The 13,194-nt window shown below is 39.0% G+C and overlaps 1 protein-coding gene across 12 annotated transcripts in view; it reads left to right on the top strand.

The window, feature by feature from the left end:
* The window catches only part of SFI1 (SFI1 centrin binding protein), a 130,853-nt gene that overhangs the window by 58,588 nt on the left and 59,071 nt on the right, over positions 1 to 13,194 (top strand). For all 12 annotated transcript variants that reach the window (XM_077160487.1, XM_077160489.1, XM_077160488.1 and 9 more), the window contains 2 exons: positions 740 to 857; positions 3,327 to 3,429. In XM_077160487.1, coding sequence (XP_077016602.1) covers positions 740 to 857; positions 3,327 to 3,429 — 221 coding nt within the window. The remainder of the gene's footprint in view (positions 1 to 739; positions 858 to 3,326; positions 3,430 to 13,194) is intronic.

Below are 13,194 nucleotides of genomic sequence, written 5' to 3'. Positions count from 1 at the left end.
ATGTATTCAAAGTAGGGTTGAGTACAAAGAGCACTTGACCTTTTACCATAATGCAGCGTAATTTCCCCCCCCCCCCCACCCCTATTCTAGTTTGCTGGCTGCCTGAATGCAATATACCAGAAACAGAACGGCTTTTAAAAAGGGGAATTTACTAAGTTGCTAGTTTACAGTTCTAAGGCCAAGATAATGTCTCAAGCAAACAAGTGTATAGAAATGTCCAATCAGAGGTATCCAGGGAAAGATACTTTGGTTCAAGAAGGCCAATGAAGTTCAGGGTTTCTCTCTCATTTGGAAAGGCACATGGTGAACACAGCATCATCTGCTAGCTTCTGCTGGTTCTCTGTTTCATGAAGCTCCCTGGGAGGCATTTTCCTTCTTCATCTCCAAAGGTCGCTGGCTGGTGGATTCTCTGTTTTGTGATGCTGCAGCACTCTCTGCTCTCTCCGAGTCTCTTTCATTCTCCAAAATGTTTCCTCTTTTATAGGACTCCAGAAACTTATGAAGACCCACCCAAATGGGTGGAGACATGTTGTCAACCTAATCCAGTTTAACAACCACTCCTGACTAAATCACATCTCCAGGGAGATGATCTGATTACAATTTCAAACATACAGTATGGAATAGGGATTATTCTGTCTTTACAAAATAGGATTTAGACCAAAACGTGGCTTTTCTAGGGGACATACATCCCTTCAAACCAGCACAACCCCCTTCTAAAAAATCTCTTTGGTGACTCTAGATGCGAAGCAAAAGATGCGCAAGGTCTGGAAGTCCTGGTTAATCTACGTGGTTGTTGGCAGGACGAAACTTCAGATGCAGACCACCGCTTTGGAGTTCAGGCAGCGGAGTATCCTGTGGTGAGTGTATTCAGTGGCATCCATGCCAGCAGCCATCCTTATTTTATGCTGGTGTAATGCAGCATTAAAACCCACCTTAAGATAATGCTTTGAATATAATTAATGCCTCGTAAGTATTTATTGATAACTTGTTCAGCTATGAGTGCCGGTTATTACATAATCATAATTTACACTGAGCACTTACTACGTTATAAACCCTGTGCTAATTTTGTGTGGGTGTGTTACTTTTTCTACGTCAAGTATCTCATTTAAACATTACCATAAACTGTGAACTAAATACTGTTATTGTCCAAATTAGGATTCTGAGGCTCAGAAAGGTTGAGTAACTTGCCTGAGCTCACATAAACTGTAATTGGCGAGACCAGCTAGGGCTCACCCACTAATTTTTCCCATGCCCAAGGTCTGATTTGTGACCCTGCACTGCATCTCATCAGCATTACCAAACACGCTGGAGCGACATGAGTTAGTCCACTTTTAAAGCCAGACGTGTGACAATGAGCTGACAATGAGACTGGGGTCAGCAGTTGTCCAGAGAGGTGTTGATTCCACTGTCGGTGTTTTCACTAGTCCTCTGATGTCCTGAGTGGCAGATTATTAAAAGTTCATTTCCTGCCCCAAAGAGCTAGTGTTATATATTGTATGCATAAGAGCAGAGACTTTACAGCTGGACTGCCTTGGGTTTGAATTCTTGTTGTAAGGATTATGTATTACTGAATTATGTCACCTCTCCATCTCCCAATTTCTTCACCTGTGAAATAAGCATACACTGAATTTTTCAGGGCTGTCATGGCGAATAAATAAAGTAGTATCTGTAAAGTGTATAATATGGTATACAGAACACCAGGGTTAAAAATAAAGGAGTTATTGAGTCGTTCAATGGCGGCTCAATGGCAGAATTCTCGCCTGCCATACTGGAAACTGGGTTCAATTCCCAATGCCTACCCATGTAAAAAAAAAAAAAAAAAAGGTAGTTATTTAAAATGTATTCAGCAAGTATTTTTAACAAGTATGGAATTCTAGAGTCAATTGGAGATATTTTTATATAATAAATTCATTTATTCAGTATTTATTTATTGAGTGATCAAAATATTCCTGGTACTGTTTTGGTGCTGGGGCATTCAGGGAACTTGTTATTCCATAAGTGGTTAAACAGATAAATAATAATGTAAGACAACTTGAATTTTTTAAGTGAATGATACAGATAAGCCTGGCCCAGGAAAAAAGAGATATTTGTGGGTTAGAGTGACTGGGAAAAGTAGTTATTTAAAAAAAAAGCACAGGTTGCAAACTCTCATTTCCTCATTTCTGTTTTCCTACAGCAAATTAGGAAATAATGATAGCAGAAAAAGAAGCCAGGAACCAAGGACAGTTGGAATGGGAGGGACTGTCTAGATTGGAAAGTGAAAGGCCACTGTTTGGCCTAGCCCACCATAGCCAGAGCTACTGATTTTGCAGATGATTCAATGAAATCTCCTGATTGTTAAATGTTGGCAATAATTTATATATATTTTTAAGAAATTGTATAGGCCAAACAGATGATTTGTATAGTGCCTAAGGCTGAGTTTGACTTAGGAACCATCCATTTGCAATCTGGAACCCTCAGCTCTAGGATGGCATCTCTATAATTTTTGTACCATAAGACGCTAATCTAAAGATGGCACCCATAAGGGAGAGGGACTTGAGCAGAGTGTAAGAACCCTGGCTAACCTTTTTATTTTCCTGATGGCTTGTTTTCTGATGGGCTCTGTTCTAATTTGCTAGCTGCAGGAATGCAGTATACCAGAAACGGAATGGCTTTTAAAAAGGGGATTTAATAAATTTCTAGTTTACAGTTCTAAGGCCGAGAAAGCGTCCCAGTTATAACAAGTGTATAGAAATGTCCGATCTAAGGCATCCAGGGAAAGATACCTTGGTTCAAGAAGGCCGATGAAGTTCAGGGTTTTACTCTCAAGTGGAATGGCGCATGGCGAACACAGCCAGAGTTTCTCTCTCATCTGGAAAGGCACATGGTAAACACAGTCAGGGTTCCTCTCTCATCTAGAAGAGCGCATGATGAACACGGCGTATCTGCTGGCTTCTTCTCCTGGCTTCCTGTTTCATGAAGCTCCCCGGGAGGCGTTTTACTTCTTCACGTGTAAAGGTCACTGGCTGGTGGACTCTGCTCGTGGCCAAGTCATTCTGCTCTGCTCTCTCTGAATATTTCATTCTCCAAAATGTTTCCTCTTTTATAGGACTTCAGAAACCACTCAAATGGGTGAGACGTGCCTCTACCTAATCCATCTTAACAAGCACTTTTGATTAAATCACATCTCCAGGGAGATGATCTAATTACAGATTCAACCATACAATGCTGAATAGGGATTAAAAAAAACAGCTGCTTTTACAAAATGGAATTAGGATTAAAACAAGGCCGGTACATACATCCTTTCAAACCAGCACAGGCTCCATGTTCAATTTGCTTTTCGGCAGGGTGTGGTGGTGTGAGTGGAGGCGGCAACTTGAACAAGTCCGTGTGGACCATGCCCTCCATGTCACAGCTGTGACGCACAGAGCCCTGAGCCTCCAGCTGCAGGTGAGTCCAGCAGACACTGGTTTGGGGGTCCTCTGTTTATGTCATAAAGCCCCATACTCACAGAGGGCAGCATTGGGCTCCCAAGCAGGGAGCCAGCTGTCGTGTGCTGCCTCTTGGTTTGGCCCTCGCAGTAGCCTATGGGGCTGGGGTAGGTAACACGAAAATAGTGTGGAATGCTGGGCTCCTCTAGAGATGCAGGCTGCTCTCAGGAATATGCAGAGTCTTGTCCTAGATGTGATTGCCAGTTTTTACAGAGCTTCCAGTAATTGTGGTGTGGGAAAGGGATTTATGAATGAGTTATAAGGATATTTAAAGAAAAGCAGTATACTCTTACTTCATCACTTATTTCCCATAGCAAATTAGAAAACAGTGAGGGCAGAAAAGAAACTGAGACTGAAATGAAAACTTGGTTTTTGTGTTTTTTTGTTGTTTTTTTTTTTATTGATAAATCTTCACACACATACATTCCATACATGGTGTACAATCAGTGGCTCACAATATCATCACATAGTTGTGTGTTCATCACTGTGATCATTTTTTAGAACATTTGCATCACTCCAGAAAAAGAAAAAAGAAAAAACTCATGCATCTCATATCCCTAACCCCCCCGCTCAGTGACCACTAGTATTGCAATCTACTTAATTTATTTTACCCCTTACCCCCCTATTATTTATTAATCCATATTTTTTAACTCATCTGTCCATACCCTGGATAAAAGAAGCATTAGACACAAGAAAACTTGGTTTCTTTTTCCTTTTTGTTTTGCTTGTCATGGAAGCCACTAGCTTTTGGTCATTTATAAAGGCCTAAGGCCTATACTAGAACAGTGGTTTGGTGAAGCTTTCCTGTGACCTTTGATATACCCAGAATTTCTGTTTTGTGTATGCTGGGTATTTATAGGGTTGCTGGGTAAGTAACAGAGAATAGAACAGGGAAGAAGTAAAAATAAAGAAGTGGCTTTATCTAAGTGTATGAATAATATCTTTTTAAGTTTAAAATATATTTCACAGTTCTCATAAGCATATGTGGATCACATGCAAATTGCATATACAGTTTTCTAGATCATGGGTCAGCAAATTCTCTCTCATAGACCAACTTTGGCATAATGCTTGTTTTTTGTAAATAAAGTTGTATTGGGACACACCTATATCCATTCAATTCTGTCTGTCTGTCTATTTATATGCCATATGATGGGGTCCCATTTCATTATTTTTCCGTGTGAGTATCCCATTATTGTAGCACCATATTGAATTTTTTTTAAAATTTTTTATTAATTAAAAAAATTACAAGAAACAAACATTCCCAGCACATACACTCAGCAATTCACAATGTCATCACATACTTGCATATTCGTCATCATGATCATTTCCCAGAACATTAGCATCAATTCAGGAAAAGCAATAAAAAGACAACAGAAAAATATAACAAACAAACAAAAAAAAATTTACAGGTCATACCCCTTACTGATCCCTTTCATTGATCACTAGCATCTCGAACTAAATCTGTTTTAACATTTGTTCCCCCTATTATTTATTTTTATTCCATATGTTCCTCTCATCTGTTGACAAGGTAGATAAAAGGAGCATCAGACACAAGGTTTTCACAATCACACAGTCACATTGTGAAAGCTATATCATTTTACAATCGTCATCAAGAAACATGGCTACTGGAACACAGCTCTACATTTTCAGGCAGTTCCCTCCAGCCTCTCCATTACATCTTGGATAACAAGGTGATACCTACTTAATGCATAAGAATAACCTCCAGGATAACCTCTTAACAGTTTGGAATCTCTCAGCCATTGATACTTTGTCTCATTTCACTCTTCCCCCTTTTGGTCGAGAAGGTTTTCTCAATCCCTTGATGCTGAATCTCAGCTCATTCTGAGATTTCTGTCCCACACTGCCAGGAAGAGCCACACCCCTGGTAGTCATGTCCCACGTAGACAGGGGGAGGGTGGTGAGTCTGCTTGCTGTGTTGGCTGGAGAGAGAGGGAGGCCACATCTGAGCGACAAAAGAGGTTCTCTTGGGGGTGACTCTTAGGCTTAATTTTAAGTAGGCTTGCCCTATCCCCTGTGGGGTTAAGTTTCATATGAACAAACCCCAAGACTGGGGGCTCAGCCTATAGCTTTGGTTGTCCACACTACTTGTGAGAATATCAAGAATTCAACTTGGGGAAGTTGAGTTTTCCCCCGTTCTCACCATTCCCCGAAGGGGACTTTGCAAATACTTTTCCACTCACTGATCAAATCACTCTGAAATTCATCAGGGCATCACCTGGACGAACCAACAAAATCTCATGTCCTATACAAAGTTCCATGTACTTAAGGTGTTCAATCAACTATCTACGTAAGTTATATTAGGAGATGCACTAGTCAAAGTATAGAATGTACCAAATAAACATTTTTTGCTTTAGTCTCACACATTAGTTGAAATTTTTAAATATTATGTACCATCTATTTTCAGCACACTGCAGTAATGACATTCTTTTGTTCTTTCTCATGCAAAAACATTTTTTAAATTTGTACATTTAGTCACTATCATTATACACTCTAGGGATTCCTAGATTACACCATCTCAATCTTTATCATCTATCTTTCTTTGTGATTTCATTTATGCTCCAGCCCTCCTCCCTCTGTCATTCTCATATGCAGCTTCATTCAGTGTTTTAACATAATTGTATTACAGTTAGATAATGTGCTGTCCATTTCTAAGTTTTTATATTCAGTCCTGTTGCACAGTCTGTGTCCCTTCAGCTCCAATTACCCAATATCTTTCCCTATTTCTATCTCCTGATGGTCTCCGTTACCAAAGAAATATTCCAAGTTTATTCACTAATGTCAGTTCATATCATTGCAACCATACAGTATTTGTCCTTTTGTTTCTGGCTAATGACACTCAGCGTAATGTCCTTAAGGTCCATTCATGTTGTTATATACTTCATAACTTTATTCTGTCTTACATCTGCATAATATTCCATCTTATGTAAATGTCACAGTTTGTTTAGCCAACTGTCTGTTGATGGACATTTTGGCTGTTTCCATCTCTTGGTGATTGTTAATAATGCTGCTATAAACATTGGTGTGTAAATGTCCATTTGTGTCCTTGGCCTCGTGTCCTTTGAGTAGAGACAGCATATAGATGGGTCCTGTTTTTTAATCCATTCTGCCAGACTATGTCTTTTGATTGGAGAGTTTAATCCATTAATACTCAGTGTTATTACTGCATGGGTAGTAATTTCTTCTACAATTTTACCTTCTGGATTTTATGTGTAATATCTAATTTTCCTTCTTTTTACCTTCACTCATAGTCTTCCTTTCTACACTCTTCTCCACACCTCTCTCTTCTGCCTTCATATCCATCTCTAGTGTTCCCTTTAGTATTTCTTGCAGAGCTGATCTCTTGGTCACAGATTCTATCAGTGATTTTTTGTCTGAAAATGTTTTAATTTCTCCCTCATTTTTGAAGGACAGTTTTGCTGGATATAGAATTCTTGGTTGGCAGTTTTTCTCTTTTAATAATTTAAATATATCATCCCACTGTCTTCTTGCCTCCATGGTTTCTGCTAAGAGATCTGTGCGTCTTATTGGGCTTCCCTTGTATGTGATGGATTGCTTTTCTCTTGCTGCTTTCAAGATCCTCTCTTTCTCTTTGACCTCTGACATTCTGATTATTAAATATCTTGGAGTATGTCTATTTGGATCTATTCTCTTTGGGGTACACTGCACTTCTTGGATCTGTAATTTTAAGTCTTTCATAAGAGTTGGGAAATTTTCAGTGATAATTTCCTCCATTAGTTTTTCTCCTCCTCTTCCCTTCTCTTCTCCTTCTGGGATACCCACAAGACGTATATTCGTGCGCTTCATATTGTCTTTCAATTCCCTGAGTCCCTGCTCATATTTTTCCATTTTTTTCCCTGTAGTTTCTGTTTCTTGTAGGATTTCAGATGTTCCATCCTCCAGTTCAGAAATCCTATGTTCTGTCTCTCGAAATCTACCATTGTAGGTTTCCATTGATTTTTTCATCTCTTCTACTGTGTCTTTCATTCCCATAAGTTCTGTGATTTGTTTTTTCAGACTTTCAGTTTCTTCTTTTTGTTCTTTCCTTGCCTTCTTTATATCCTCCCTCAATTCATTGATTTGGTTTTTGATGAGGTTTTCCATGTCTGTTCGTACATTCTGAATTAATTGTTTCAGCTCCTGTATGTCATTTGAATTGTTGGTTTGTTCCTTTGACTGGGCCATATCTTCAATTTTCCTAGTGTGATTTGTTATTTTTTGCTGGTGTCTAGGCATTTAATTACCTTAATTAGTTTATTCTGGAGATTGCTTTCACTTCTTTTATCTAGGGTTTTCTTGCTGGATGAATTTGTTGTCTATCTGTTCTTTGACATTCCGTTCAGCTTTATCTGGACCTTTAGCTTAAGTTTTGTTTAACAGAGGAGAATTTTTCCGTTCTTGTTTTCTTGTTTCTTGCCCTGCTTGTGTGGTGCCTTTCCCCCACACACACTTAGGAGGGTCTACTTAGATATTATAGACCCCAGCCAGATTTTATTTTCCCAGACCAAACTGGCCTCCTATCAGCAGGAAAGAGTCACCTGCGTCGGTTTTCCCTGAGGGTGAGACCCAGCAGGTTGAAAGACTTTCCTGTGAAGTCTCTGGACTCTGTTTTTCTTATCCTGCCCAGTACATGGCGCTTGTCTGACTGTAGGTCCCACCAGCATAAGATGATGTGGTACCTTTAACTTTGGCGGACTCTCCTTTCTGGGAGCGTGGTGGAGACAGAGGAGAGGTTGTAGGCTGGTTTTAATGGCTTCAAATTACCAAGCCCTGGTGTCTGAATTCCTTGATGGAAGGATTCCACCTGAGTTGGGCTTCACCCCTCCCCTGGGGAAGGCACAGGCTCCAGACAAGCCCCCAAAAGAGCTCACTTCTGCCTATGCCTGGGGCAGTTGCAACCTGAAAGGCCTGCCACTGTATCCAGAGGCAGTCAAGCCTTTGTAGATACACAGCCACAAAAACCTCTGTTTCCTTCTCTTTTTTTTTTTTCCACCTTTTTCTGTCAGTACTCCCCCTTGGCGCCGGGGCAATAATGAGCAACCTCTGCTTTGATCAGGTTCACCTGAGCTGGGGGCCTGTTTTTAGTAGTCAGAATTTGTTAATTAGTTCCACAATTGGCGTTTGATTGTGCCCAGTCCCTGCTGCTGGTAAAGTCCTTTCCTTTCCCCTCTGGGAAGCGGCCTGTGGGGGAGGGGCGATGGCCGCCACATCTTTGGGAACTCACGGTTCTGGGGGTGCTCGCAGCCGGTCCAGCTGGTCCAGACTGGGGTACACTGTGTGTCCGGTCACTATCATGGCTCCGGGAGCTGTTCTGTACTGTTTCTGGTTATTTAGTAGTTCTGGAGGACAAACTAAAATGTGCATGTTGTTAAGCCGCCATCTTGACCCGGAAGCCCATATTGAATTTTTAGAGTTGTTTTTGTTAGTTTGTTTTGCTTGCTTGTTTGTTTTTTGTTTTTGGAAGTGCGTGTACTGGGAATTGAACCCAGGTCTCCCGCATGGCATGTGAGAATTCTACCACTGAACTACCCTTGCACTCCCCGCTTATATATTTTTTGAAAATATTTTTATTGAGATCTCTTCATACACGTACAATACATCCAAATTATACAATCAGTGGCTCATGGTATCATCACACGTTGGCGTATTAATCACCACAATTATTTTTAGAACATCTGAATCACTCCAGAAAAAGAAATAGAAAGAAAAAACGTATTTATCCCATACCTCTTATCCCTCCCTCTCATGACCACTAGTACTTCAATCTACTCTTTTTTTTTTTTTACCCCCATCCCCATTACTATTTATTTATTTTTTATCCTTATGTTTTTACCCATCTGTCCGTACCCGCGATAAAAGAAGTACATTTGCTTATAGTTTTTTGGCGGGGGGTGCATGGTCTCAGAATTGAACCCGGATCTCCCACATGGAAGGCGTGCATTCTACCCCGGAACCACCCATGCTCCCACACTTACGTTTTGACTATGACTGCTTCCTGGCTACCCAAGGACAGAGTTGAGTAGTTGTACAAAGACTGCATCATCTGCAAAACTTAGAACATTTATTATCTGACCCTTTAAGAAAAAGTTTACTGACTCCTAAGCTAAATGTACATAAAGTTTTGTGAAGCAGTGACAAGGAAATAAGAGGTACGATTCTTGCCGCTAATAATGACAGTGTCAGCAGCAGTGAATAGTATCCCTCGTGATCTTACTTGTGCACAAGGCTCACTACTTTACCTGCTGTGCTCTTCACCACCGTGCTGCGCTGTCCTTGTACACTGCCACCTTTCCCCTCGGAGATAGCTGTTTTCCTGTTCACGGTGTGATCATTCTCCTGCATTCTTTTTCACTTGTGAAAATATGTGCATACGTATCTAGGAAGAAAAATGAACGCCATCACACTGTATGCTTTACTGTGCAGCTTGCTTGTTTTCATGCACCACTGTATTTTTTGAGGTCGACTGTGTAGATACATGAAGATGTGTTAGCTGTATGAGGTACATTGTATGATTAAGGCAGTTTTTCATACAACCAATAGCCTGTTGATCGTTTTCTACTTTTTTTTCAATTACAGACAGTGCTACAGAGAACATTCAGTATATGATCAGAATGGGTTGTTCAGGGCACTTTTACTTACTGATTTGTAGAAGTTGTAGATTCTGCTTATTAATCTTTAGTTTGTAATATAGGTTACAGATACTTTCTTATAGACTCTCATTTGTTTTTTCACTTTGTAGTTCTTTTCCTACAGTAGTTTTTTATTCCTTTTGTTGTAGCCTAATTTATCAATCTTTTATCTTATTTTTTGGTCTTTAAAATATCATGAGTTTAATTTTATAAATGTGTGTAACAGGAATCTTAATTTGTCATTTTCTATATGGTTAATTAATTGTTCCAATGCTACTTACCAGTTAGCCCACCCATTTTTTTTTAACTTTTTAAATTGTATAATATAAGATATATGCAAAGCAAAGAAAGAAGAAAGTAATAGTTTTCAAAGCATTCTTCAAAAAGTAGTGAAAGGACAGATCCCAGAGTTTATCATGGGCTACCATACCATCCTCTCAGATTTTTCTTTCTAGCTGCTTCAGAATATAGGAGGCTAGAAGGAAGAAATATTTTTTTATCATCATGATCGAACTTTTTTTTTCTTTTTTGTGAAAAATAACACATACGAACAATAAATTTCAAAGCACAGCACAACAATTAGTTGTAGAACAGATTTCAGAGTTTGGTGTGGGTTATAATTCCACGATTTTAGGTTTTTACTTCTAGCTGCTGTAAGATACTGGAGACTAAAAGAAATATCAGTTTAATGATTCAGCAATCATATTTGTTTGTTAAACCCTACCTTCTCTTTATAACTCCACCATCACTTTGATTTTTCTGTCCCACTCCTTAGGGGTATTTGGGCTATGGCCATTCTAACTTTCTCATGTTGGAAGAGTGTGTCACTAATATGGAGTAGGGAGATGGAACTACCTGATGTTCTGGAGAGGCTGGGCCCTCTAGGTTTCAGGACTTATTTCATCCAGGGAACCATCTGGAGGTTGTAGGTTTCTGGAAAGTTACCCTAGCTCATGGAACCCTTGTGGAATCTCATATACTGCTCTAGGTGTTCTTTAGGATTGGCAGGAATGGTTTTGGTTGGGGTTTGGCAAGTTATGATAGGTAGCTTGCTTTGGAATCGCCTCCAGAGTAGCGTCTTGACTCTATCTGAATTCTCTCAGCCACTGATAACTTTATTAGTTATACTTCTTTTCCCTGTTTTGGTCAGGATGGCATTCTTGATCCCACAGTGCCAGGGCCGACTCATTCCTGGGAGTCATCTCCCATGCTGCCAGGGAGACTTTCACCCCTGGATGTCATGTCCCATGTATGGGGGAGGACAATATTTCTCTTGCAGAGTTGGGCTTAGAGAGAGTGAGGCCATACCTGAGCAACAAAATGATCCTCCAGAAGTAACTCTTAGGCATGCCTGTACGGAGGCTAAGCTTCTCCACTACCTACATAAACTTCACAAGAGTAAACCTCAAGATCAAGGCCTTTTCCTATTGATTTGGGTGTCCCTAATGTTTGACACAGTATCAGGGGATTCCCTGATGGTAAAGTTTAATAGTTTCATATTTTTTCTCCCATCCCTCAAAGAACTTTGACAGTAGTTTTTTTTTTATTAATTAAAAAAATTAACAAACAGCATTTAGAAATCATTCCATTCTACATATATAATCAATAATTCTTTTTTTCTTTTTTTATTTTTATTTTTTAACTTTTTTTATTAATTAAAAAAATTAACAAACAAAACATTAAGATATCATTCCATTCTACATATACAATCAGTAATTCTTAATATCATCACATAGTTGCATATTCATCATTTCTTAGTACATTTGCATCGATTTAGAAAAAGAAATAAAAAGACAACAGAAAAAGAAATAAAATGATAATAGAGAAAAAAAGACTATACATACCCTACCCCTTACCCCTCGCTTTCATTTACCACTATCATTTCAAACTGAATTTATTTTAACATTTGTTCCCCCTATTATTTTTTTTTATTTTTTTTGATATTCCCTTGCATTTTATTTTCAATATTTTTGTATATTTGCAACACATATTCTGAAAAAGAAATCTCTTTGAACTAATTCATATAAGTCATCAGTTCCACATGGCAGTGTTGGTCAAATTCACTGTAATTTTTTAAAAGTTTCTTTATGCATTTCTCAGTTTTGCATTTATATTTTATGTATTGTAATACAAGTTATATTAACATATTTATGGAAAGAATATCATGACTGTTATCAATTAATAGATGTTTATTTCTTCCTTTAAGTTTAGATGGGATGTTCTCAGATCCTGTTCCTAACTCCTGCTGGACTCTGTTACCAATGACATATTCCAAGTTTATTCTCGAATGTCCGTTCGCATCAGTGGGACCATACAGTATTTGTCCTTTAGTTTTTGGCTAGACTCACTAAGCATAATGTTCTCTAGGTCCATCCATATTATTACATGCTTCATAAGTTTATCCTGTCTTAAAGCTGCATAATATTCCATCGTATGTATATACCACAGTTTGTTTAGCCACTCGTCTGTTGATGGACATTTTGGCTGTTTCCATCTCTTTGCAATTGTAAATAACACTGCTATAAACATTGGTGTGCAAATGTCCGTTTGTGTCTTTGCCCTTAAGTCCTTTGAGTAGATACGCAGCAATGGTATTGCTGGATCGTATGGCAATTCTATATTCAGCTTTTTGAGGAACCGCCAAACTGCCTTCCACAGTGGTTGCACCATTTGACATTCCCACCTACAGTGGATGAGTGTGCCTCTTCCTCCGCATCCTCTCCAGCACTTGTCATTTTCTGTTTTGTTGATAATGGCCATTCTGGTGGGTGTGAGATGATATCTCATTGTGGTTTTGATTTGCATTTCTCTAATGGCCAGGGACATTGAGCATCTCTTCATGTGCCTTTTGGCCATTTGTATTTCCTCTTCTGAGAGGTGTCTGTTCAAGTCTTTTTCCCATTTTGTAATTGGGTTGGCTGTCTTTTTGTTATTGAGTTGAACAATCTCTTTATAAATTCTGGATACTAGACCTTTATCTGATATGTCATTTCCAAATATTGTCTCCCATTGTGTAGGCTGTCTTTCTACTTTCTTGATGAAGTTCTTTGATGCACAAAAGTGTTTAATTTTGAGGA

This window comes from Tamandua tetradactyla, chromosome 5 (assembly GCF_023851605.1).
Source record: "Tamandua tetradactyla isolate mTamTet1 chromosome 5, mTamTet1.pri, whole genome shotgun sequence".
Classification (NCBI taxonomy): domain Eukaryota; kingdom Metazoa; phylum Chordata; class Mammalia; order Pilosa; family Myrmecophagidae; genus Tamandua; species Tamandua tetradactyla.
Note: the sequence above shows the minus strand (reverse complement) of the source record. Positions and strands in the feature narration are given on the sequence as shown.